Genomic DNA, 25,102 nt, shown 5'->3' on the forward strand with positions numbered 1-25,102 from the left:
AGTAAAAAAAGAAATCCAAAATATACATTTTGTACCTTACTCTTCTTGAAACCAATTCCGCAATTTTGAAAAGCCTCCCTGCAAAACTTCTTATTCTGCAGAAAATAAAAGTTAACCTCCGTGATCACTGTACCACTCCCCAAAGCCCCAACCAAAGCATTTCGTGCTGCTTCGTAACGTTATGCCGAGGTTGGTTCCGGGCTACCTTTGGAAGAAAACTACATCATGGGGGGGGGGGGGGGGGGCACCGGGCGATGTCGAGGCTGGGCTGGCCAAGCAAGTAACCACACATGTGCGGTGGGCGGACGCTGCACAATCTTTAATCCGATGCTGATGTGCTTATATACAGATGGTGGCATGATAAACAGTGCCCTCTATATACACCACTACACTTGTTCCGCTGCTGATGGCATAAAATCGTGTCTGTATGAGGTTGACACCCTGCAGATGAAGAATAATGCGTTATGAACACGCCCAGTATCTCCACAGAAGCTCACAAAGGCAATAAATGCGCTCGGCACGCAAAACGAAACATGCCAACAAGCACCTGCGGTTAATTCTGGCTGGTTCGACCCATTTCTACAATCGAAACCAAGGAATGAACGTCATCTTCTGACCTGCTTCTGGCACTTTTGTCTCCGAAAGTGATTTTATATTGCATATTTCAATCGCGAGTCGCATGATATTTTCGAGGGGCGTAGGAGTGCAATGAGGACGTCATGCTCGATACAATCGCTTGCGATCCAGGGACTTTAGTATCACAGAAAAAATCACTCCCTCGTGGAACCTTAGGAACCGAAACTCAAAGTAGAGTTTATACTCTGTGACCTCCTAGATGTTGCCGCATGTCTAAAAACGGTGCGCAATGCATTGAAATGGGGGTTTGAAATTTATCGGTCAAGTTGATCAATTCGAATAACCTCGGTAAGGAAAGATTTCTAAAGGGGTTAGGACACGTCAAAAATAAAATACGAGGTAACTTATATTGCTAGGGCCCATTGTATATGTTCCTACATTTTCGCTAAGTTTGTTTCGTGAATGGCACGATAGTTTCATGAATAAATCAATTTATTCGCAATACCCTCAGAACCACCCCCTTCAAAAAGGCCGCCATGTTTGGTGGGTCGGCGACATACTTCTCCCACCGCTCTTGATGACACGGCATCCCCTTGCACCATGGAAGTTGGAAACTTCCAGAGGCGACATGACGCCACCAGAGGTGAAGCCGGGGGAGACTTCCGGTTTGGAAGGACACAATCCCAACGATGACCAAAACCAGAAGACTCTATTGGACGAAAGGAAGAGCCGATCTGGCGCCAACAGCTGTTTTGGTCACTCTTGGGGGCATTCCCACCGACCATGACCTCTACTTAAGGCTCCACTCGGGATTTTTTCGTTTAGCCGGCTCGAGCCGGTAGTTGTCGCCTTTTTTTCTTCCTACCTCCATGCCTCGCAAGCATTGGCAGACTTGGTTTTCTCGGCGTCTGGCGCTTCGGTTCCCTCGCTTACCTTGTGCGTTCTGAGCCTGCGGTTTTGAGATAACAATGTCTACAGCGTCACCCACTTCGTCGGAGTCTTCGATGCCGATCGCAGCGGCGATAAGAGCGATTGCTATCGGAGCGTGACTGTCGCACTTCTGGACAAATTCTCTGCATTTTTAAGAGAGCTCTCTTTGTTAGCGATACCGAGCAAAGTTTTATTAGGTCTTTTAAACATAGCTGCACTTAGTTGGTTCTCCCCCCACGGCTTTGTTGTTTTGTACTGCATTGCTGCAGGCGGGGTTGAAAAGGTCAATCATGCCTCTGTTCGCTCTGTAAACTAGAACAAATTCATCTTGCAGGACAGGTTCCAGGTGTCAGTGATAGGTAGGGTGACAAAACCTTCTACACCAATGCAGTCCCCAGAACCCACAGTCCGAAAAAGCCTGCGTGTTTTTGCACTTTTTTCGATAACCAGATTGCTGTGGATTGTTCTTTAAACATAAACAATTCAGGGGCAAAGCAAATACATTCCGAGAAAGTTGCTGACCTTTCAGTCATTGGAGAGCAAAAATTAAATGAAGACACTTAAGACCGCTTACATGTAGGAATGCATGAGCATTCCTACACGCAGCACATTCCTACAAGCAGTGCTCCACATCTTCCTTTTTCACACGACGCTCTGGCGGTGACATCTCGCTCCCCCACTGCGCAGGCGCGGCGCCCCTAACGACTTCATGGCTTCCGTGGCAATACATCTGCGTTGCTGTGCTTTTCTTTGTGGTTTATTTCTGAGGTGTGTCCACTTTGACCTTTAGCGCCCCGCCGGCTTCCATGACGAAGCATCTGCGTTGCTGTGCTTTTGGATAATGGGACTTTAGGTGTCGTTTTCGCTGCTACAGACAATGGCTACCGACAACGCCAACTTTGCTCCATGGAACAGTTAATGCTTTCACATTAATAAGGGCCTTTGTAAGCTCACTTTGGTACTTTTATAACACCTATACAGTTACGCACTCTTTGCTTTCTATGCAAATATTGTTGGTTAATTGAACAATGCATTGTGCATGATGTGTAGTAGACACAGCATGTATGCAATGAAATAACATGTGTATGACCGTCTAGACTAAGCTCGTCACTTATTAGGCTCAATTGATTGGGTTCTAGTGGCGGAAAATCATCTAAGGCTATAATGCATCATAAATTAGACTATGCTAGACTCATCACAGACCCTCATTCTGCAGAATTCTTTCTCGGCGACTTTAGAAAGTGGCCATCTTTGTTTCGTCATTGTTCCCATACACAGCTTAAAGGTGATGTTTTTGTGCCATGCTGGCAGTCATTTCTACTTGTTCTTGCTAAGAAAAAGAAATATGGCAGCAAGAAATGTATGCTGCACATGGTCTGTATTGAGCAGCAAAGCCACCACAATGGCAGCTGATGTGACGTCATTGCGAACCATCTATTGGAAATAGTGACGCTGGTAGGGGTGGCAGCCTTTCTCGGGTACTGCTTCTGATTGTTTGGAGGTGCGATATTTTAGCTTTGGTTAGGAAAGACGTCGCTACGAACTGGCATTAAACACTGGTCAACTTGATGCCTGGCAATCAGTTTCTGCCATCATGCTTTTCTTGATCCTGGAGAGATTCTACCTCTTCTATTGTTTTCTTTTTTTATCTGTTGGGGCAAAAATATTTTTGTCTAAAATGTGAATGCTGCTTCGCGACGAAGCTTCACTGTGCTTCTTGCTTGTTGTGCTGCTGCTGGTTTGCTTTGAGCTGTTTTTTTTGTAGTTTTTTTGCATTACCCTGTATGCCTTTTTGTTTGGTCAATAGCACTGGCAGATATTGTAGATACTAATGTTTTCTGACAGTTAACTAATTTCGGTCACTTGCAAACTAAACTGTTTTTCATATGAAGGAACTAGAGGTAAAACAAACCTTATTGAGTCCAAAAACTGTTTCAGAGATCACCAAGTAATGATGCGTGGAATCGGAGCAGTTTGCTGCCTTGTGTGAGATCGGTCAGAGCTCCGTTTCCCATCTGGATACTAAAGTGGTTTCGGAACACCCTCTCGGTGTGAATTCGTTTGAAACCTAATTATGGGAAAGCTTCAGAAGTCGAAGGGTCAATTGCGCCATCTGCTTTGTGGCAGCCACAATCTTTCTTTTGCTATGCCTCAACCACCGGACAATTTTTTTTTTACCCTATCTTTTTCTTGAAAGTTTTGTTCCTGGCTAGAACAGAGTTGGTGTTGCAGTGTGGGTGGGTGCAATAGCAGTAGTGGCAATGGCCTCTTTCAGAGTGTGAGGCTTGCCTGCTAGGGGCTTTTCCCTCTCTCCCAGATGTCCCCCCCACCCCCAGGCTGTTCCCCCTGTCTCAGTGTTACCTTGTGGTGCTTTGTTTCCCGTCCAGATGGTAAAGCATGCTTCCTTGATGTCCCACAAGGTCCCCACCTCTTACGCCCAGGTCAGTGGGAAGGACACCCCCTTTTGGTTTTCTCCCCCTCTTTTCCCCCTCTCCCTCTGTCCCAAGTGTTGCCAACTGTTGCCTTCCCCTGCAGCTGCAAAAAAAAAAATGCCTCTTTTGAAAGTGCTCTAACCTTTCTTTCCTCGTGTCCAGAGGTGTACCGTGGACAAAGTGTCCACTGACGACAGTGTGTACGCGGTATCCTTCGGAAATAAGACGCAGGCGTCCGTAAACTTTTGGAAAGGTTTTATATAATAATGCCGCTGGATGTTCACAGAGTACCACTGTATGTAGCTTCAAGAATATGTGCTGCATCCGGACTTTTACCCGTGCTGCACACAGTCTAGTTTACAGACTAGGTAGAAAGGTGCCAAAAGTGGACAGGCTGACATCACAAAACACATTATTTCTATTTAAAACTATCGTGCTTTGTGGTCTGGCAAAAATTATGAATGTATCGTATTTTCTGGACTATAGTCCACACCCAGTGTATAGTGTGCGGGGGCCGATTTCAGCTGAAAAACAAAAAGCTTTTGCTTAGATAGTGGGCACCCGGTGCATAGTCTGCGCTTAGTGCCTAATCCGAGCGTAAAAATTATCATACAGAGCACATCTTGACAAATTCCTGCTGTATTAGTTCACAAAAGAGCTTTGCTATACATAAATCACATTAATATACTCTGTTATTCATAAAATTCTTCACGTCTTGTTGCAGTGAATGACCTAGAAGAATACAAAACCTTGTATAGTCCGCACCTGTTGATAGTCCGCACTGGGTAAAAGATTTTAGGCATGTATAGTCCGAGGACCATACGCCGGAAAGTATGGTACCTCTTGTTTTAAAAAGGGGGCACAATTGCACACTATTTCCAGTTCATGCTCAGCTGCCTCCATCTATGCTCGGCTGCTGTTTTTTGTTTTCTAGTTACTCCTCCCCTTTTTGAAACCTGGCAAAACCGCCAGAACACCTGTGCAGAGCTCAAAAGCCATTGTTGTAAAATTTCTTACACTGCTGCGGCTACTTTCCCAATTTATGCTAAAATTTTATGGCTGTTCTTTTCCTTTGCGGCGCAACTGTCGCGACATATGGGTTGCACACTCTTCCTTCAACTGTAGCCAGACGGAAACTGCTGCACCAACCGAATTGAAAGTTGCACCAGAGAGTACAATACGCACCCGTAGTCGAGACTGCAAGCGCGTTTGTTGTTTTTATTGAAAGGGGTGTCCAATGAAAGAAATCAATCTCATTTCTTAACTGGTGTACTGAAAATGACCATCCGCGTGTCGTCGTAAAAGTGAGACTTTTCCATTCATGTTGCATCATCCCTGAGGCATTATCCCTTGCTGGCTACAAACTGATTTTTTTTATCGTCGCCTTTGTTCACTTTATTGGCATCTTATTGCTCTAATAAAATGGATGTGTGCTTAGGTGCATCCATTCTAAAGCTTCATGCTTCGTCTTCTTCATTGACACTCTCAAAGCTTGAGCTTTGAGAGTGTCAACGAATTTGTAGGGGGAATCTAGCTATAGTACTATAGTGGCTTGTGTGCGTAATACAGGAATCGGCTACCTGGAAGCAGACTTCTTTGGTGCTCATTACAAGTAATCAACTTGTAATCAATTACATTTTTGAGTAATTTTGTACTCATTTGAATACATTTATTAGGAAATAATTGCAAAAGTAATCTGATTTATTATGGAAGTATTAAAGCTATTTGTACCCATTACTATTCTTCCCTCTTTTTCCTAATGGCACCCCTCTGTTTTTACAAGTTTCTTATCAAAAAACCCTCGAACCAAGTTTTTGACACGAGGATGGTTGACCAAAATTGGCAGATTAAGAAGACAAATAGCTTATGGTGTGGTTATTTTAATCCAATATTAATACAAAAATCCCGTTTTCAAACCGGCAGAAAAATGCATCGTTTTGAAAATCTGAAGTAATCCGAAAAGTGACGTTACTTTTTCAAGTAACAACCAATTACCTTCTCAAGTAGTCAAGTAATCTAAATGAACACTTTAACTGTGAGTAATTATGATTGTAATCAATTACTTTTTTTGAGTAATGTATGTAAGACTGCTTGGCAGTGCCAGATTTGGTCATTCCCACAAAATGCTCTGTGCTTAAATCGGAAAACCCTTACGGCAAGAACCACACCAGTGCTCCAAGACCCTTGTGCCTTGGGACTTGTGTGTTGGTCCTCTTCTACGGGTTCCTTGGTCCGAATTTCTAAAGTTGGGCATACCAACAGTTTAGCCCCATGTTGCAGTGCAAAACATTTACTCTAAATCGCAAACTAAGAACAAGCTTTATGTGTAAGGCTCTTCCCAATATTAGGCGCTGGAAAGAATTGGCCATCTGCGTTAAGTTTTTTTTTCAAACTCTTCTTGTCCACATTCCGCCCATTGAAAATCGTGAAGAAATGGCCTTCGTATGCACTTGATCTCGCCACTCTGCCGTCTCCTTTTGCACAGTAAATTTCATCTGCTGTGATCCGCATCACCATGGCAACAAAGCGTCGTCTTTATGAACGAACATGCGAATGCAGTGTTTCAAGCCAGGAACGGCAGATGCCATCTTCCGAATACCGTCTGCTGCAGTAAATGTGACTATGTGAGCCAGAGCAGGAAGTGATTAATCATTTGGCAAACCCTTGGCGGTTCCTACGAGGCTTGGTGCACGCTTGGGCCCGAGATAATGATCAATTTTCCCTGAACAAAGTGAGGGGTGACTGCGTGTAGCGCAGTCTGTTCGAAAGCCTAGCTTGGAGCCCAAGCTAGCGTAGTTTTATCGGTAGCAGACAGCATTTGGAAGATGGCATGGCTATAGCTGGCTTCGGACGCTATATTTGCATTGCGCCAGGCTGTATTTACCTTGCATTGGACTGCGCGGGAAGAGCCAGGAGTGTGGTGAGATCAGTTGCATAGTACTTAGTTTTTTTTTTTTTGCATTGTTTCTCGGTGGGTGGAATGTGGACAAAAAGAGTTTGAAATAAGAAGTTAATCCAGATGGCTGACTCTCCAGGACCTAATATTTTGGTGAACCTTATGCAAAAAGCATGTTTTTTGGGCTATCTGGTGACTGTTTTTTCCTTGGAACATGGGTCTGAGGTATCAAACTGCCTAAAGTTGTACAATCTTCAGCTTGTTCGTTTTACCAGTACCATTTAAAGGTTGACCCACCGCTTGAAAGGAGGACCTCTCCTCCTCAGTAATCATGGGGCAAGTAAATGAAATTCAAAGCGAGTTGCACCTTGCTATTCCCATTAATACCAAACAAGGAGATGAAAAAGGCCTTCAGCCTCGCTGAAGAAGGTTCTGCAGTTTGGTGGACCAACCTGCGTACCACGACCAGGGGAAGGGACAGTGCTCGTCCCGTACGGTCCCCCTGCGCCATTTGTGTTCTTGATGCCGTCGCTCTCCGCCAAACGTTTTCTCTGTGTCGCGTGAGTGCTTGCATGACGTGTGTCAGATGCTCACTGGCTGTCAGTGCGTGTGTGGCCCCAACGCCCACTTTGCGCTGCAGGTGATGAGCCAGCAGACGCCGCTGCAGCCCAAGTCGCCCTTGCTCGGGGCCGGGGGAGCCACCCTGTCCCAGATGGGGGCCCAGCAGCAGGTAGCCACAGCCCAGGTGCTCAGCCCGAGCCAGTTCAAGCAGCTCTCACAGAACAACCCCCAGCTCATCTCTAGCCAGCCACCTACCGTCATCAGCCAGGCACAGCTCCTGGGTGAGCGCGCCCCTTTTGGTCCGCTCGGTCGTCCGCTCGGCACCTTCGCGTGTCTTCTGCCAGAAGTTTTTCTTCCCTTAGAGCTCACAAAGCCTCGTGCTCTTGCCTAAAGCTCGGTTCACATATCTGCGTCCGTTGCATCCAAGGGGACCAAAATGACCGCAACGACCGGGACACTAGGACAACCGCGACTCACGATCAGAGGTCAACATTATAAATTGCCCTCACTCACCCTCACAGCCACACTTACCTGAGCCTCTCACTCACCCTCACCCTCACAGCTACACTCACCCTCAACCCCTCACTAACCCTCACAGTCACACTCACCTTCAGCCCTTTCACTCACCCTCAACGAACCTCACGGCCCTCACACACTCATGACCCTCAAGCCCCTCACGAACCTCATGCACCCTTCACACACTCTCGGTCTTCACAGCCCTCACAACCCTCACGACCTCACGGTCCTCGTACACCCTTACACTCGTGATTTTTCGGGGTTCAGAAATTGAGTCACCCTCACCTCACTTGTGAAGATGAGGGTGAGTGAAGGTGAGTGAGGGCCCTCATGAGTGAGGTTTGCCGAGGTATGCTCACAATCTCTTCACGAAGCTGTGCCTTCTATTCCCTGCCATGTCGCGTATGAGAAACGCTCAAACCGGTAACTTTGTCGTTGCCGTTGCTCCGGTTGCTCTGACCAACGCAACCGTCCGAACTGGGCATTAGTCTCTCGTGCATCCCCCTTCGCTGCTCTCATGGCATAGGAGAGAAGGATGCTGGAGGCTCGTTTATGCGGTAACATTTCACTATGCTTCAAGGACTTGTGTAGAGTTACGAGCATGAGTCGCTGGGGCATTAGTATTCCACGTGTCACACGGTGCACATGACAAATGATGCACATACGTCCTGGTGACTCGGTCGTAGCTCGTCACTACTTAAAGTTGGACGTAGTGAAACGCAACTGCGCAAATGGGCCTCAGGGGGATTACCTGGTTTTACAGGTTCAACTTGTTGCTAGTGCGTCTAATTATTTCGTCAATCGACGTGGGAGTTTTTGCTAAAATCTTGGCTATTCCTCCTTCCCCATTGTTCTGGCCTCCTTATGGCCAGACCCGTGGCTGCCGTTGATTCCGACCTCATCTTCCGAAAGGCTCGAGAACAGACGTGCAGAGCGTGCACGTCGTATGCCGGGACGCAGACGCAGGTTTCGGGCCCGCGCTGACTTTCCCGACGCCCCTCGCCCATTACAGGGTCCCTCCAGGCCCTGAATGCCACTTTCCCGCACGGCATCACGTGGGCCAACCCGGGCCAGCTGCAGTCTCCCACGCTGCTCACCCAGAACCCGATCTACATCCGCAGTCAGCAGTCGGACGTCTTCCTGCAGCCGGGGCCCCAGCAGGGCGCCACGCTGCATGCGCTGCCCGTGGCCGCCCCCGTCGCCCAGGCCCCCACCGTCATGCAACAGCAGCCCCAGCAGCAGCAGCAGCAGCTGCAGCAGGCACCCAAGCCCAAGCAGGTGAGGCAGAACCCCGCACTATTGCGTTTACCGCCGTTTCGTTTGTGGTCCCTCGCTCTCGTCCGACGATGTCACGCTCGTGTCCAGCTGTTGCCTGCCACGCTGCAGAGGGCTGTCATTGCTCCGGCGGCCAGAGGTTGGGACACTACGGCAGAAGTGACGTCTCTGTCGTCGGAACTTCTGCGTGTGACCATTAGGACTGCTAGGTCCGACGGCATGCCGGCTGCTGAGACATGTGTCGTTGCCACTTCGGTACCATTTTTCATGCATGTGTGGTGAGGACGCTAATTGCAGGCGGCGGAGAAAAGCTCACCGGAAAAAAGCTCCCCGCAAAACCGACAGATGTGGAGAAAAGCTCGCCGATTTTTTTAACTTGGCGGATTCTGCGCCAAACCTGGCAATTTAACACAATTCTCATTCGTCACTTCATTAAAAATATTTCCTTTTTTTTGTAATATTCTTGAAGTTCATTGTACATATTTACCGATTCCTCAGAAATTAGTAATCAGCCGTCCTGTATATTAATGAGGCCGCAAGTATAAAATCAGAACATCATACACCGGTAAAAAAGACAACAATTTATCGGCAGCTGACAGTGCGCCGTCGGTAGCTCTGTCAGATAAAGAAGTTTGTCCTTTGCGAGCTAATATGAATGGTGGTGTGTGAACCGTTTCAGCTCCAAATATTGTGTAGAGCCTAATAGATAAGTAGGCGTTTCTTGATGTAATCAGTGTCGGCTATGCTGTTTCCTTTCTGTTATTGTCACTAATAATAGTTTAGTTGCGAAAATAGCTTCGTACTGTCGCGTTTGTTGTCTTCACTCTGTCGTCGTCGTTTGAGCAGTTGTCATCATGTGTAACGTTTACCAACTCGCCCTATTCGCTACCTTACAGAAGACTAGTTCTTATATAGGTCACGAGTAACAACGGTGCCAGTGTGCAGCTCTGAAGGCCATGGGTGGCTCACCGTAGAATGGCATTATCACAAAAAGGCAACTTGTGGAAACACCAGTACGAACGGCTGGAAAACGTGCATGTCCGTGGAAGAAAGAAGCCTTGATATCTTACTGTTTTACTTTGTTTTCAATTGTTGACAAAAGCTTAAAGATAATTTCAGGCACCGTGTTGTTGCGGATGCAGTTTTGGATTTTCGGCATTTACAGTTTTGATTTTTAGGTTTTAGGCAGACATTATTAAGTTGTCGAACATTTTCCTGTCCTTCAAGTTCATAAAGTTTTCAGTTAGGCTTTCGTTGCCTAAAAAGTAAGCCACAGAAAACACTCGCCCGCAATTATTAATTTGGGAGCAATATACCCAATAAGCTTAACAAATATTACGAAAAAGGACATTCTCTTTTTTAAAAAGCTGACGAATTTTAATGATAATAAATTGATATATGTTATGCATGATCCAACAGCCTCCATATAAAAAGAAGAAAACAAAATCGGTGAGCTTTTCTCCGCATACGCTCAATGGCTGGTAAGCTTTTCTCCGCATCCGCCAGTTTTGCGGTGAGCATTTCTCTGGTGAGCTTATCTCCAGTGAGCTTTTTTCCGGTGAGCTTATCTCCGGTGAGCTTTTTTCCGGTGAGCTTTTCTCCGGTGAGCTTTTCTCCAGTGAGCTTTTCTCCGGTGAGCTTTCCTCCGGTGAGCTTTTCTCCCGTGAGCTTTCCTCCTGTGAGCTTTCCTCCGGGATTCGCTAAACGCGGCAGGCAAAGACGCGTTGGGAGGCGCTGCACCCACACTTCACGTGGTCTGCGCGAGGACTTGGGGGACAAAAAAAAAGTTGTGGCACTTCCTTCCATCTAATACTACTACCCTAGTTACGTGACGCAGCCTCAACGGTTTGTTACTGAGCCCACGACGGCTCAGAAAACCGGTGCCCTACGAGTGCAGCCGTTAATAATGACAATTCGTCTTCCTGGCTGCCGATGAAGGGACCCTCCACGGGAGTGGAGTCCCACATCTAAGTTGATCTAAGGATGTTGATTTGGGCTTAACAAAGGGGCCTGCACTGGAATGGGGTAAACTTGCATTAGTTGGACCTCGACGGGACATCAAAATTCGGTCGAATTATTCGAAAATTGAATTAAAGAAAAGGGGAAACCAACTCGAGGCTAACAAACTTTTATATGCCAAAGGGAGTCCGTGATCGCTCGGTCTTGTTTGCACCTAAAACGCGCACATAGCTGAATGTTTGGGCATGACATGTGCGAGCATTATCCCGAACTCACCTCCAACGAACAAACCCCACAACTTTGGTTTCAAGTAGAGGATTCAGCAATTTACTTTTCACGTTGCTGCATGTTGCAGTGTTTTTGGCTTTGCCAATACCTTTCTCGGATAGATCGGACTTTAGTTGCTTCGCAAGTTGGGCATAAATTTCCACAAGCATTATCCCTTTGTTTTCTTTCTTGAAGGCAGTGGTGAACTGCCATCAATTTGCACTCATCTTACTTAGCTCAAGAAACAGCTTGCCGTCAATAAAAAGACCAATAAAGAGGCAAAAAAACAACAAGCAACACAAAGGTTGCAGTGATCTGTTGCTGCCAGACTGTCATAGATTCTTTAAAAGCCACTGTCCGGTATATAAGATAAGGACAGAGTTTTTCCAATGTATTTTTGAAAAGGTACTTGCACATGCTCAGCTTTGTATTAAAATACCATTGTTTTGTCGTTTGCGAGGTTCTTGAGACAGATTTGCCACTACCATGTTGATGTGCGACATGCGTTCGCACGCATTCGCTCCTATTTGAGTTATGTAGTGGGGTGTTTTTCTGCATTTGAATTAACAAATGGATTGTTGTTGACTCAGTGGAAGTTTACCATACTTGATTACAGCATTGAAATATTAAGTCTTGGTGCAGGTTGCATCATTTAGTCTAAACAAGCTGTGCCTCATCATTCGTTTTCCTCATTTTGTAAACGACAATTACTGGTTCTTCCTGCATTCTGTGGCAAAGTTAGAGATGCTGACTTTTTCATTAAATGTATGATCTATGACAATGAAAATAATTGTGCAGTCCACGTCTGAATTACGCTTTTCTGAAGTCCCCGTAGAGTCAAGTTTTGGGCCCATGGCAGAAGGTTTGTTTGCAGGTTATCAGATATTGTTTCGAAAAAGTTGAACTTGGAAGTTGCTGGTGGATATCACTCTCACGTTGTGTGTTGGAGGGACTGAAGCTGCAGGCCCGTTACGCTTCTCATAGAGCTCCTCCGTTTTCTCTGACAAAGAAAAGGAATCCTACTTTCGTGCTTGTTGTCATTACTGGAAAGGATTTCTTTGTAACCCCAATCACTACCAGGTGGTTAAATGCTCCCTTCTCATCCTTGCATGTTCCTGTACAGAATTTTTTAAACCTTGTACAGTAGATAAGCATTGTTATAAAACGCAGAGTGTGTGGCGTAAAGTACAGAAACCAAACTGGCTTAGGAGCGTGCAGCGCAACCTTCCAGTTTCTTGACCGACGCAATGTCACTTTGCACCCAGGTCCGACCGGCCAGCTCGGTTGCCACCCAGACGGCCACCTCGGCTTCCGTGACTGTCAACGCACACGTGCTTCCGTCGAGAGCTCAGGTGAGGGCGCAAAAGCTCCTCTCGAAGGGAAGGCCCCTTGTCAGAGTGAAAGCCTTTTGAATTCGGAGTTAAAACCCTTTAACTCTTTCCTGACCACGTCCATAGGCCAACGATCACCGGTGATCAATGGTTTCCAAGCGCCGTCAAGAAGTTAAGTTTAGTGCGGAGATTTATGTTCCGCAATCTCGTGGATAGTCAAAGAACTGTTGTTTAGGTTTCAACGTAGGTTTTAGCTTGATCACAAGCTGGTGTGCTGACAAAAATAGCCCTGGGAATGGGGGTTGCACTTGTCTAACATGACTAACTGCTTGCATAAATTTTTGTAACAAAGGTGGCATTATTTACATGATTCAACTGTATTGTGCCATATTTTTTTAGACCTAAAGAGCTCTGGAGACATATAAAATTATTTTATAGGCGTCGCTTAACAGATGGTTGTCGATAAGCACCACTAATTTCCAAGGTTGTCCTGAGCCGGCGTGCACATTTTATGTTCCCAACAAGGTGGACAAAAACGCTAATTATGAAGGAATTGCAATCAAGGCTATGACAAAACTGAGGTAGAACACAAAGAAAGCATTCTATGGCATGGGGGGGGTTAAGGGGGGGAGGTTTGCTATATCTGTGTTTCTCCGATATATGCATTCCTTCTTTGAAAAGCACACATGTTAATGGAGGCTAACTCTCCGACGAATCATAAATAGACAAGCTCAGTTAGAGTACACAAGCTTTGAGAAGTAATAACCATGGGTGGTGGAACACATTTGTATATTCGGCATTTTTTTATTTGTCGTTTAATTTGACTTAGTTGCAGAAGTTTCGTCATTTATACGCCAATAAATCACACTTGAACTACCGAACTTACTCGCATAATGAACGCACTTCCAAAGCGGGTACCAATATTTTTATTTTTCTTCCCCTCACGTAAAGAACGCACTTCGAATTTTCGGCTCCGCAAGTCTTGAATTGCATTCAATTTAGCTAGCCACCAAGCAAATTTTGTTTTGCCGCCAAGCGGTCGGGCCAAGTCAAGCCAACTCAAGCCAAGCCACTCGTAATGGCTGCAAGTGGCCGCAAGTGCGTAGATGCGCAAGTGATGAAACATGAAACCGAGCGGCGCGCAATCTTGACGAAGCTTGGGTAGAGGAATTGCCCAGCCCCGGACATTTTTCGCCTATCGGATGCATTAATGTCAACAAACACGCCGTCGTCTGTGGTCCGCTTTCGAATGGTGAATGAAAGTGCCTAGGCCTAAGAACGGTCGCATTGCTTTCCGAGCTCAGAGAGCTTCGTTGTGTGCTTTTCCTTCGGCAAAAGGCACGCCGAAAGCGCCCTAAAAAGGTTCACAATTTATAAAGCATGGTTACTGTGGCACGTCTCCGACCAGCCGTGGGTGCGCCTCCATCAGTGGAGATGTGCCACAGTACCTTGCCGTGTCATATAGGTGACATTCACTTGACGTCACTCGCTAGATTCGCTGGCATCACCCACCACGGTCGCCATCTTCGAGGTCTCTTGCTATCGCGAATGCCATCTGGCCGGACCTTTTGAGCGTGGTTTAGCAGTAATTTACAACTTTATAGAGTCTTTTTGACCGAAACTAGGGGTTATTCTTATACTTTGGTGCTTTTGAAGCGTCGTAGGAGTATTTTTTGTGTGTTTTAGTTTGTTTTTGTCGCTATCGGACTCGTTTACCGCGGCCGCGTTGCTCCCTTGGCTGCATGAAGCACTCAGTGTCACTCGCCATGCCGACAGCGGTAGCTCTTGCAACAACTAATTTTTCTAGTTTGGTGCTTTTGTAGCACGGTGTGATTACTCTTTGTTTTGTTTTGCTAGTTTCTTTATTGTTTTTCTCTAGCGGATTTTCTGTACTACGGCCGTGTAACCGTGTTGCTCCATCGCCGCTGTGTCGTACATACGTCGTGCCTTCGGTGTTCGTTCCTGTGCAGAAACATACCGTGCGGCTCACAGAGTGTGCAGCTTATGAAAAATGCGGCGCATTTTTCATTAGCCCAAGCGATTCAAAAACCAAATGTAAGCGATTTGGTGAGCGGGAAGACAAGCGACGGCGACCCGCTTCGCTGCCGCTCGGTCACTCGCGCGACGAGGCAAACTGCATGAAAGCGACGGGAGCACACGACCAAGGCGATGAGCGCTAAGTTTTCTAGAAATCCCAAAACCGAGCTACGCGACGAGTGACAGTGAAGGGTGAACCGCATGTAAGCGATTTAGCGAGCGATGGCGACAGCGACGGTAGTCGGCGACGAGCGACGGAGATTTCTCGCGGTCGGTCGTCGCGTCGCTCGGTTTTTGGATTTCTAGAAAGAGTCGCTTATCGCCTTGATCGCCTGCTCCCGTCGCTTTCATGCGGTTTGCCACGTCGCGCGAGTGATCGAGCGACAGCGAAACGGGTCGTCGTCGCTCGTCTCGTCCCGTTGCTCGCCAAATTGCTTACATGCGGTTCATCCTTTACACACGGTACTCGACGGCAACAAGGAAAACGGTTCGCCCCCGAGACCAACTTTTCTTCTCTCTTCTGTGCAACGAAGCTTCAACGATATGAAATTAGCACACACTAGCAGCGGACGACCGCGTAGCGTACCCAAGCCAGTCAAACCGAGACCTCGAAGATGGCGGATCGACGGTGGCGCTCCCTGGCAAAATCGAACCTGCAGGCTCAGTGAATACCACCTATTGGCACCTAATATGAAATTCGCACGAAGTGTGTAAATGCAAAAATTTTACCCCACGTAATGAACTGCGTCAATTTTTTAGGAAAAAAAGTATGTTTATTATGCGAGTAAATACGGTACTCTAGATCTATCCGAGCCAAAAGCAGTCCGACTGGTAGCAGTAACACATTCCTCTTCTCTTCTTGGGGAGGTGGCCGTGTGACCGGGAGGGAGGAGGGGGGGGGGGGGGGGGGGGGGGCGGTTGTTAGGCGTACTACGGAGCCGCGAGGTGCACCACGCGAGCCGCAGCTTCGCCACCCCTAGCTGGATTACATGAATGCATGCCGGCATCGCTGATAGGGAATCACACTTAATTGCCTCACTCTTATTTATGTGTTGCTCCAAAGTTGCTCCAAAATATGAATTTTTATAATGCAAAGGTGCTTTGAAATGAGATTTTTTTTTCCTGCTACAGAAATTCTTCCGAACTCAGAACCGGCTGAACCACTCCTCCTTGAGCTTCTAGCAGTGTATTGTTGGAATCAAATGCAGACCTCTCTGAATTCACTAAAGCGAATTTCATAAGCGTTAGGGTATATGCCGAGTCTTTAGGAGTCGCTGCACAGATGAAGTGAAACTTGTGTCCGAGAAATCACCCTAGTAATAGTAAGAAATGGCCTAATTGGAATACAATATTTCAAAACAACTTTTAGTCAAGGAGAGCTATTCTGAATGTGACTGCGAATTTGGAGTCTCTTTTTAAACTGTCTGCAAGCTGGGTTTGAGGGATACGTGAAAGCAGAACAAAACAATCCTTGTCTCCCTAGAGTTCTTTTGTGAAAAAAGTTACCGAGTGGTATCATGTGTATTTGCTCCGTTTCTTTTACTTTGTTTCAAATTTCACGATATATTTTGACGTTACTGTTGAGACATTTGGAATGTGGTACCATTTTATTATTTATTATTTTATGATTGTTCTTTTTAAGGGTGTTACATACTTGGAAGTACCGTCTAATCTCGTTTATTCGAACTCGAGGGGGACCGAAAATTTGTTCGAATTAAACGAAGTTCAAATTAACGAAAGTTCATTAAATGGAGTACTTACGTGCAGCGCTGCGTTGGGCGGCGCATGTGCACTGAGCTAAAACATGAGTGACAAGTTCCAGGACATTTATTTTCACCGATCACGAAGGAAAGTAATCCGTAACGCGTGCCTGTGTGTGGTTCCTCAGTCGTGAATCAACAAAGATCGCTTGGAGCTTCGAGACTAGCTCTAACGCGGCATCCGCATTCTCCTGGCAAGAGGTAGCGCTTAGTAGTGTCCAGCGCCGACTCTATGTTCGTTGCCCTAGGGGGGGGGGGCATTTCTTCGCTGGCATCAGAATTTTCCCCACTGAGGGCTGAAGGGTCCTTATAAGTGGCCTGTTCAGGGCAAGTAGCCTGAATGATCTCGGCGTCTGAGCTTTCTCAGGTTTCTTAATTTGTGCCTATTACATGTGATTGTTGTGCTTCTTTCCACCCTTTTTGTGTGCTAATGGGAACAGTGCAAAAATGAGTTCTAACAAGGACAGTAAGGACATCCTAGTTAGTCCCTTTCAAGGTAAGCATAGCAGGGAGGAGCCTGAGTTGTCCCACCTCCAGCGAAAACCTCTTGCCAAAGCCCTGACGTCTCGTGCAGATTGAGTGCTCGCGCACAGTCGAAGCAAGGCAGAAGGCAGGGAGCGCGTGCTGGAGGCATTCAAAAGACGCGCCCTGCCGCTCTTATTTTGTCAGTGACACCGGTCTCCAGAAATTGATGATTTACACGTGATTTAACTGCCTGGAAGAGTAGCCAGGTAACTCACTCGGCTAGTCCGCATGGAGACTAATTGAAGAGTAGCAAAAGATTGCTATAGACGTAATTTATGCAACCAGCGATCCGATTAGTGCGTGATGTGCAAGCCTGCCCGTCCTGTCCTTGCTGTGCAGGCCAAGCCAAGGATCCGCGCACAGACAAACCGGACTTCGGCCTGTCCTGGGCAGCAGCAAGTGATAATCCACACGCAGACGGCCAACACGCAGACGCAGACGTTTGCTGTTCCCCAGCAGCAGGCGCAGCATCACCACACTCACCACCAGCAGAATCTTCAGCAGCAACAGCACACTCATCAGCACCCACAATTTCAGCATCAGATACAGCAGCAAATTCACCAGCAGATTCAACAGCAACAACAGCAGCAACACCAACAGCAGCAGCAACACCAACAGCAGCAACAGCAGCAGCAGCAACAGCAGCAACAGCAGCAACAGCAGCAACAGCAGCAACTACAACAACAGCAACAACAGCAACCGCAGCAGCAACTACAACAGCAGCAACCGCAGCAACAAAAAGGCAAGTGGTGTGCCGTTTCCTAAAGAATGCTTGTTTTTGCCTACATCAATTGGAAAGGGAGGTGGGGGGGGGGGGGGGGGGGGCGGGGGTGGGGGGGGGGGGGGGCAGAAAGCAAATTAAATGCAAGGATGCCACTATTAGATGTATGCTTTTTTTTCTTGTTTGTTTGAGGTTGTTTTACAATAGACTTAATTCAAACTCCAGGGAGCTAGAAATTTTGTTTGAATTATCAGAAGTTTGAATTATCAAAAATTCATCTAAATGTGATGCAAGATAAAATTACAATTCGCCATATGAATGGCTACACATACAACACATATATTTGATGATTTTCTTTACATAAGCCTGCCAGTCATAAGCAGGTATGCCACGCTTGAAACATTTGTGAAGTGTATGACAAGTTTATTTATCTCGAAAATGTTGTTTATCATGGACTGTTTAGACAGCACATGACAACTCGAAACAAAATTAGGTTTGTTCATCAGGCTAAGAAGTGGTCTAATGTAAACTATTAAGCACAGGACACATGAGTGATGAAAACGTGCACCGCGCGGGAGTTTTCATAGCAACTTGCGCGGACGCTGTGGCATAGACCTATGCCATGCCGCCACGTCGCAGCGTCTGTGCAAGTTGCTATAGAAATTTCCGCGTGGTGCCCGTTTTCATAGCTCGTATATGCCCTGCCTGCGCACCGTTAAGTGTGCTTCTCACCAAGCACCGGTGCTCTGCGAAGAAGCAACACCTGCTGGTGTTGCCTCTCTGCAGTGCATCAGTGCTCGGAAAGAAGTGCACTCAATGGGGCCGCGAGAACAAGGAGTATGAAATACAAATGCTGTTCAAACTAAGCGGCTTATGAATACATTAAAAACATAGTGGGACAACCAAAATTTTTGGAAGTTGTTTGAATTATCCAGAAGTACGAAATATCCGAGTGTGAATTATCGTGAGCCTACTGTCAATGCCTATCATCTATAGGGACAGATCTTGGAGCTTTTGCATCCTCACTGGGATGTAGCCTCGATGATGTCAGTGTCGTGTGCCACTGTCATGTCGTCTCAAAGGTGCCTTAAATGCGCAGCTTTTATCACCCCTCAACAACGTCACTCGACACTGTGGCATCATGTGTCACCGATGCCAGGTAGCACATTGCTTTATCGATGCCAGGTAGCATATTGCTTCGTCATTGCAAGTAACGCATCCTCAAATTTTTGTTCTATGCAGCCGACGCAGCGAACCAGACAACAGTTGCTCAGCATCAACAACACCAGCAGCATCACCAGCAACAACATCCACAGCCACAGCACGCGCAGCAACAACACCAGCAACAACATCCACAGCCACAGCATGCGCAACAACAACAACATCAGCAGCCGCAACAGCAGCAGCCCCACCATCAGCTTCAGCAGTCACAGCCGCAGGCACAGCCACAACCGCAGCAGCAACCGCACCACCACCACCATCACCACCACCATCACAATCCCCCGATCCAGCCGCGGCTGGTACCCGAGATGAAGAGTGCGGGCACCCAGAGCGGCACCAAGGCGGTCACCGGAGTTCCGCCAGAGCCCAAGCAACAGGCTGGGGTGGCCCAGGGACACCACGCCGTCGTCGGTCACGTGGGCAGCCACCCGACGGCCGGCAACGCCGGTCACGCGGGCGCCGCGCACGCGCACCAGACCGTGGGCAGTCACGGACCGGGAGTTGGCCATGCCGGCGCCATGACAGGTGGCCACGTGGCCATTGCCCCGCACCACAAGGCCCCTGTGGGAGTGCCGTCGCCCCCGGTGGCGACAGCGCCACCACCCCTCCCGGCGATGGGCAAGGGCCCTGCAGAGGACAAGGTTGAGGTGAGTGCTTGTGGAGCCTGTGGTGTGTCGGTTTCATAAACACGTTTTCGCAAGACTGACCTGGTCGGATGCGGGACGTGCTTGCGAGACCGACCACATGTTGCTGCGTGAATGAGCGTGTGCCTGTTTAGGAGTGTGGCGTGGATAGAGGAAGCGACGCGTTTGACGAGCGAGCTCATGCCGAAAGTGGGAGTTTGCTTTTCTCGTGAAAATCGGTCGCCTCGGGCCATGTTTGTGGGCAGACGTGCATTTAATTTCAAACGTTTTTTGCATCTTGCGCATTTCCACGAATGTTACGCAGCCACTGATACAATGCAGGGGCAAGTTTTGAAACCATGTTAGAGATAAAGTTATTACTATTGTAACGCAAACGTAAAGTTACCGCACTCACAAGTGAAAAGGGGACAAAAATTAAGAAAACATTTCTTACGTTTTGACTGCATGCATCACCACCGCTGAGCTTCTTCTTACTGTCGTGTTCACGACTTCTTCACAAAGATATAATTGTCTCATACATTGTTTATCTTTGGCGTGAGCTCCTTGTCCTCAAGCCATTCCTCTTGAATCATAGTGCACTGTGTCAAGTCTGTTGGTATACCAAGCTCGCAGATGCCAGAACACTCTTGAGCAGAAACTAAAAAGTGCGCGTACGGGCAGCACAGAGACTCCTGGACATGATACACGATAGTTTTCACCCTTGCTGCGTTCCCTCTGCATGAACAAACACCTCGTGTTTTATAATTGCAGAAACACAACCTGCGGTCTTGGGTTGGCTTATGTCTTGACTTGGACGGTGTCCCATACTGCCGCATGACGTGTCGTGATTTTGCGGCTGCGTGTGTTGTACCAACATGAAAACGACAAAGAACGCTTTCAATGTTCTCTATTCCTCCCTTTATGTGGCACAAGAACTTCTAGGTTTTCTTTCCACCCCCTGTTTATTTTCAAACTTAATCTGCCGCACTTGATTGCGGCATGGGTTTTGGAGCGCGCAATTTTGTGAAAAAATCTCGCATTATATTTGTGAAAATATGGTACTTCCACGCAGAATGAGATAGCTTGCACTGAAGAGTAAGGCACCAATGTAACAGGCACCGCGCTTGCGGTCTAGCGGCCTAGACGGCAGTGTGTGCTTGGCGGTCGAGCGGTTTACTACACTAGCGTTAGGTCATTTGGCTGGATGTCCTCCCGCTAGGGGATAGCCAGCTTTTGCTTGAAGCTTTAAGTGAAGCTTTAAGGGTAGACACTGCACTTTGAGGCAAAAATATGCTAAGAAAACACACTTTTGAAATTGTGTTTCTTGAAGATTGGCAGGCATTTATCATGTTGTCCTGAAGGATTTTCTTTAAAAAAATTTCTCTCATCTTGAAATATTCTCTTGGAAACAAAAGTAAAATGAGTCTGAGGATGTTTTTTTTATATTATTTCTGAGTGAACTATTTACACCTTATACTATTTTTTGGAAGCCATATCTTCACTTGCAGATGTCTAATCTTTATATTTTTTTCTTTCTCTGGTAGGTGTATGTGTGACATGTGCAATAAGGGGTACAAATATATTAAATAGGGTATCAGGCTCTTTTAGGGTGCCTTTTAGGCATACTGCAACAAATCATTTTGAAACTGAGAAGTTCAAAAATGCCCTAAAAAGCTTATAAAGCATCCTAGAGCTTTCATTTATGCCTTATTGTATTCCACATACCTTTTAGTTCACTGATATATATGTTTATTTTTTTATTTTAGTAATTCAATTTGTCTTAATCCTTCCTATAATTTTTGCAAATTAAATTTTCAATATTAACAAAACTAATTAGGTCACATCAAAACAAAGTACATCCTTGTAGTCAGATTGTAATGGGAAATAAGGTATGTAAATTTCATTTGAATTGAATCACAAGTTATATAAAAAGCTCTAGAAGCAGTGTTGCCCCTTAAGCTTTAAGCTCTTGAAATCATTGTGACTTGGCAGCAAGCCGCTGCGAGTGGCTTGCATGTCATAAGGGTGCCAGTTTGTTGCTGCAGAGGGCCACTTTAATATTGTTTAAGGTGAATTTCTACGACCTTTTTATTCTTCACTCGGTTCTTTGGCCCGCATACTATGAATGCGATCTTGGGACAGATGAAACTCGCCGAGAGTTTTTACTGCGGCGAAGGATACGAGGGCTCATGGTGAAACCACCCGAAACACCAGATCCGCTGCGTGTGACAAACATTAGCTCGTCCGCATTGCTTGCCTTCACTTGTTCAACTAGCGGCAGCTGGCGGTGGTTGTGGTTCGAGCAACTTTACGAGCTCGGCAGTAAAATGCCACAAAAACACGGCAAATATTTGTATAATGGCTAATGGCAATGAAAAATTGCACCGTTTATATTTCTCAAGAAGCTTTCTTGGAGGTGTGTCTCGCTCAGAATCAAATAGTGCAGTATAATTTCCAGCATTAGATCTGTAAAGAGGGCTGACATGTGGCGGCTCTTCCTCGTGCCGTAAAAGCTGCGGACGAGGGAGCTTCATTAAATTCAAACCACTATTTATTTGTGCAACCTTTAATTTTTGGCAATGAGCTAGGTCGGGGGTGACCAGGCTGAACCCTGTTCAAGAGCCGCAAAGAAAACCACAAAACTTCCAAGAGCCGCGGGGGGTGTTGCAAACTTTTAACTATACGTAAGGTAGCAGTACCATAAGACAACCAAACCGCAACCTGTCTTTCGATCTAAATCACATTCCATTTCTCTTTTTGGGGAAGTGCTCGGGTGACCGGGAGGGCGGCGGGGGACTGGGTTGGGAGTGGCGGTAGGAGAGGGAGCCGCGAGCCGCACTTCAACACGCAAAGAGCCACATGCGGCTTGTGAGCCGCAGCTTGGCCACCCCTGAGCTAGGTAGTCAGATGCTCGACTCGGGTCTTTAGCCACCATTTGCAGGACTGGGATGGACCCAGGCCTGCGTATGGTTCACATCGAGTTCTAGTTTTCGTAGTGGCGCTTCTTTACTCTGCCACACCCATTGTTCCTGTCACACTTGTGCCAGACAGTTTAGCCCCATAACCGTTTTTGAAAATTTCTGACCCTGAACGGCTTATTAATCGTTGTCTGCAAAATCAAATATCTAACCACAAATGGAATTCAAGCAAAATTTTAAACAAGGCAGTGCTGGGTGATTATAGTTTGGTCGTACAGTGATTTTTTATATTTACCATGTAAAAAATATATCTGTGGAAGCCATGTTCTTGGGAGGAGCATTTCGCTATAATTGAACGTAGATAATTTTCCTCCGGAGATACAAAATTTTAAAGATTGGGGTGTCAAGATTGCCAAGGCTTCACTACAGTACGTTGCACAGCCGCAAATTTCAAATTGAAGCACGCACCTGCTAATAATTTTTGCTACCTATTTCATGAAAGGTTTACATGTGCACAAAATAATAAAAAGAACAAACAATACAAAAATTTCTATGCAATAAAAGCTACGAAAATGTCAAGCAAACACGTTTTAGAGAAAGATTAACAAATTATTTACCGACAAACTACTTTATATAAAATGGCGCAAAATATTTCACAAAGAATTTTAAGTGCATTTTACAAATATATAAAACAGACTAGCCTAGCCAATATTGTAGTTGTGTTAATGCAGAAATGCGAATGGTTTTTCCATATGTGGCAAAATTGCACATCAATATTTAAAGAATTCCACCTTTTATGTACTTTAAACTTTCCTTTGTCGTCTGAAGTGTCTTGAACTAACTCGTGATAGAAAAACATAGAGTAACATGTGACCTCCGAAAGAGAACAAATCGCACAGGCTGGATTATGCTCACAAAGACTGGTAGGCACAGAATGTGCGATAGGCCTTTGGGGGAAGTGGAGAGGGCGCCTCAACGGCACCGCCTGCCGAAGATTCGCTTTCATTTCAGACACACTCCGCGAAGACTGCGAGCTCAATCATGCACCGCGCGAATGAGCTTGCTTTTCCGTGGTTCATACCACTGACCTTGGATAGCTCAGTTGGCAAAGCACTTGGCTCACAACCACGAGGCGGAGAGTTTAAATCTTGCCCGGAGACTGTTCTTTTTACGTGGTTCCCTATGGGCACAATGCTTTTCTGTGTCGGTTTTTCGTTACAACCGGCTACCACAACTGCCCGGCTGTCACAGCCGGCTGTTGCAGCCATACGTTACAGGACTCCATGAAAATGGGCTCTGTTTTAAAACGACAACAAACCTTCACTTAAATTGAGCTACACGGAACACCAGTGGCACAGTTGGGCACCCCGTGACGCTGCCCCTCCCCCCGCAGGTCTCTGCGCCCCCGGAAGCCTCGATGCCTTACGACAAGCAGGGCGGGGAGACCAAGGCAGAGGCCATGGCCAACGGGGGAGCGGTCACGCCGCAGATGACCATGCTCACGGCCTCGGAGCCCGTGCGCCCGCCGCCCCAGAAGGCGGTGGTCAAGCCCAACGTGCTCACCCACGTCATCGAGGGCTACATCATCCAGGAGGGGCCAGAGCCCTTTCCGGTGAGCGACACAGGGCCGGGAAGGAAGGGCCCGTAGTAGGGGTCCTCAGACTTGTGGAGACAGTAAAAGGACTATCGGTGTCGGGATTGTCGACGGCCCCTTAAGGGGATTCCTTTTTGAGTCTTTTCTTTTGGCTTCCTTTAAATTCTCACTTCGTTCGGTCTAAGGAATGCCGTATTAGATGCACCGTCGCTTCGGTCAATGCGACGTCCATTCTTGGAGCACCGCATTCTACTTCTGGCTGGGAAGAAGCACCGGGCTGCTCCTTGTACCCTTTCTTAAAGTCAGTCTAAAGGGGTGTCGAAATGGGATGCATTGGAACGCGCGAGGCGCCACTTCTACACCATATGAAGTTGAAGTCTGGCAGACTGTCTTCTGTTTGGACACCCATATGCAAACGTCACGGCTTTCCTCCTTATTACCTCTGCTTTTTTTTTTTTATATCTGTGCTCGTCAGACTTGACGTCGCACGCCACCTGCCAATGGTGTGCCGATTGCCTGTCCATCTGTTCCGCCGCACCCTTCCCTTTCTCGTTTTCGGGACCCAAAGAGCAGCGTAAGCCTGGAGCGATTGGCTGACAGCAACAGAGCATCTGATGTCCGGACCCAGGCAATGAGTATGCTCTAGGCCTCCGTGAAGGACGAAAGCGGACTCTGGCGGAGGGAAGCTTTTTCCCCAGAAAAAACTGCGGACAAAATGGATCGCCGCACTTCATATGCCGGAGAAGTGTCACTTCACATTCTTTTAAGTGTCCCATTTGGACAGCCCTTAAAGGACCAATGACAACCCCAAGATCAATATTTTGTTTTACAATCTCAAACGCTTGAATTACGTGTGGCAAAACACACACAAAAAGAATCGTAGCAAGATCAACTTCTGGCGCGCGAAATAGCTCGTCAAAGCTTACGTCCTCCTTCTCCAATTTGAGCTCCTCCTTGCTT

General features: G+C 46.8%; 1 protein-coding gene across 1 annotated transcript in view; it reads left to right on the forward strand.

The window, feature by feature from the left end:
- LOC120838712 (polyhomeotic-like protein 1) overlaps positions 1-25,102 on the forward strand; it is a gene marked incomplete in the record, with an annotated part of 202,850 nt that overhangs the window by 166,725 nt on the left and 11,023 nt on the right. The window contains 7 exon segments of the mRNA XM_042290987.1: positions 3,894-3,947; positions 7,475-7,676; positions 8,924-9,189; positions 12,678-12,764; positions 17,405-17,807; positions 19,029-19,654; positions 23,942-24,160. Of these exon segments, the coding sequence (XP_042146921.1) occupies positions 3,894-3,947; positions 7,475-7,676; positions 8,924-9,189; positions 12,678-12,764; positions 17,405-17,807; positions 19,029-19,654; positions 23,942-24,160 (1,857 nt within the window).

Source organism: Ixodes scapularis, unplaced genomic scaffold (genome assembly GCF_016920785.2).
Source record: "Ixodes scapularis isolate PalLabHiFi unplaced genomic scaffold, ASM1692078v2 PGA_scaffold1__304_contigs__length_218370807, whole genome shotgun sequence".
In the NCBI taxonomy this organism is placed as follows: Eukaryota; Metazoa; Arthropoda; class Arachnida; order Ixodida; family Ixodidae; genus Ixodes; species Ixodes scapularis.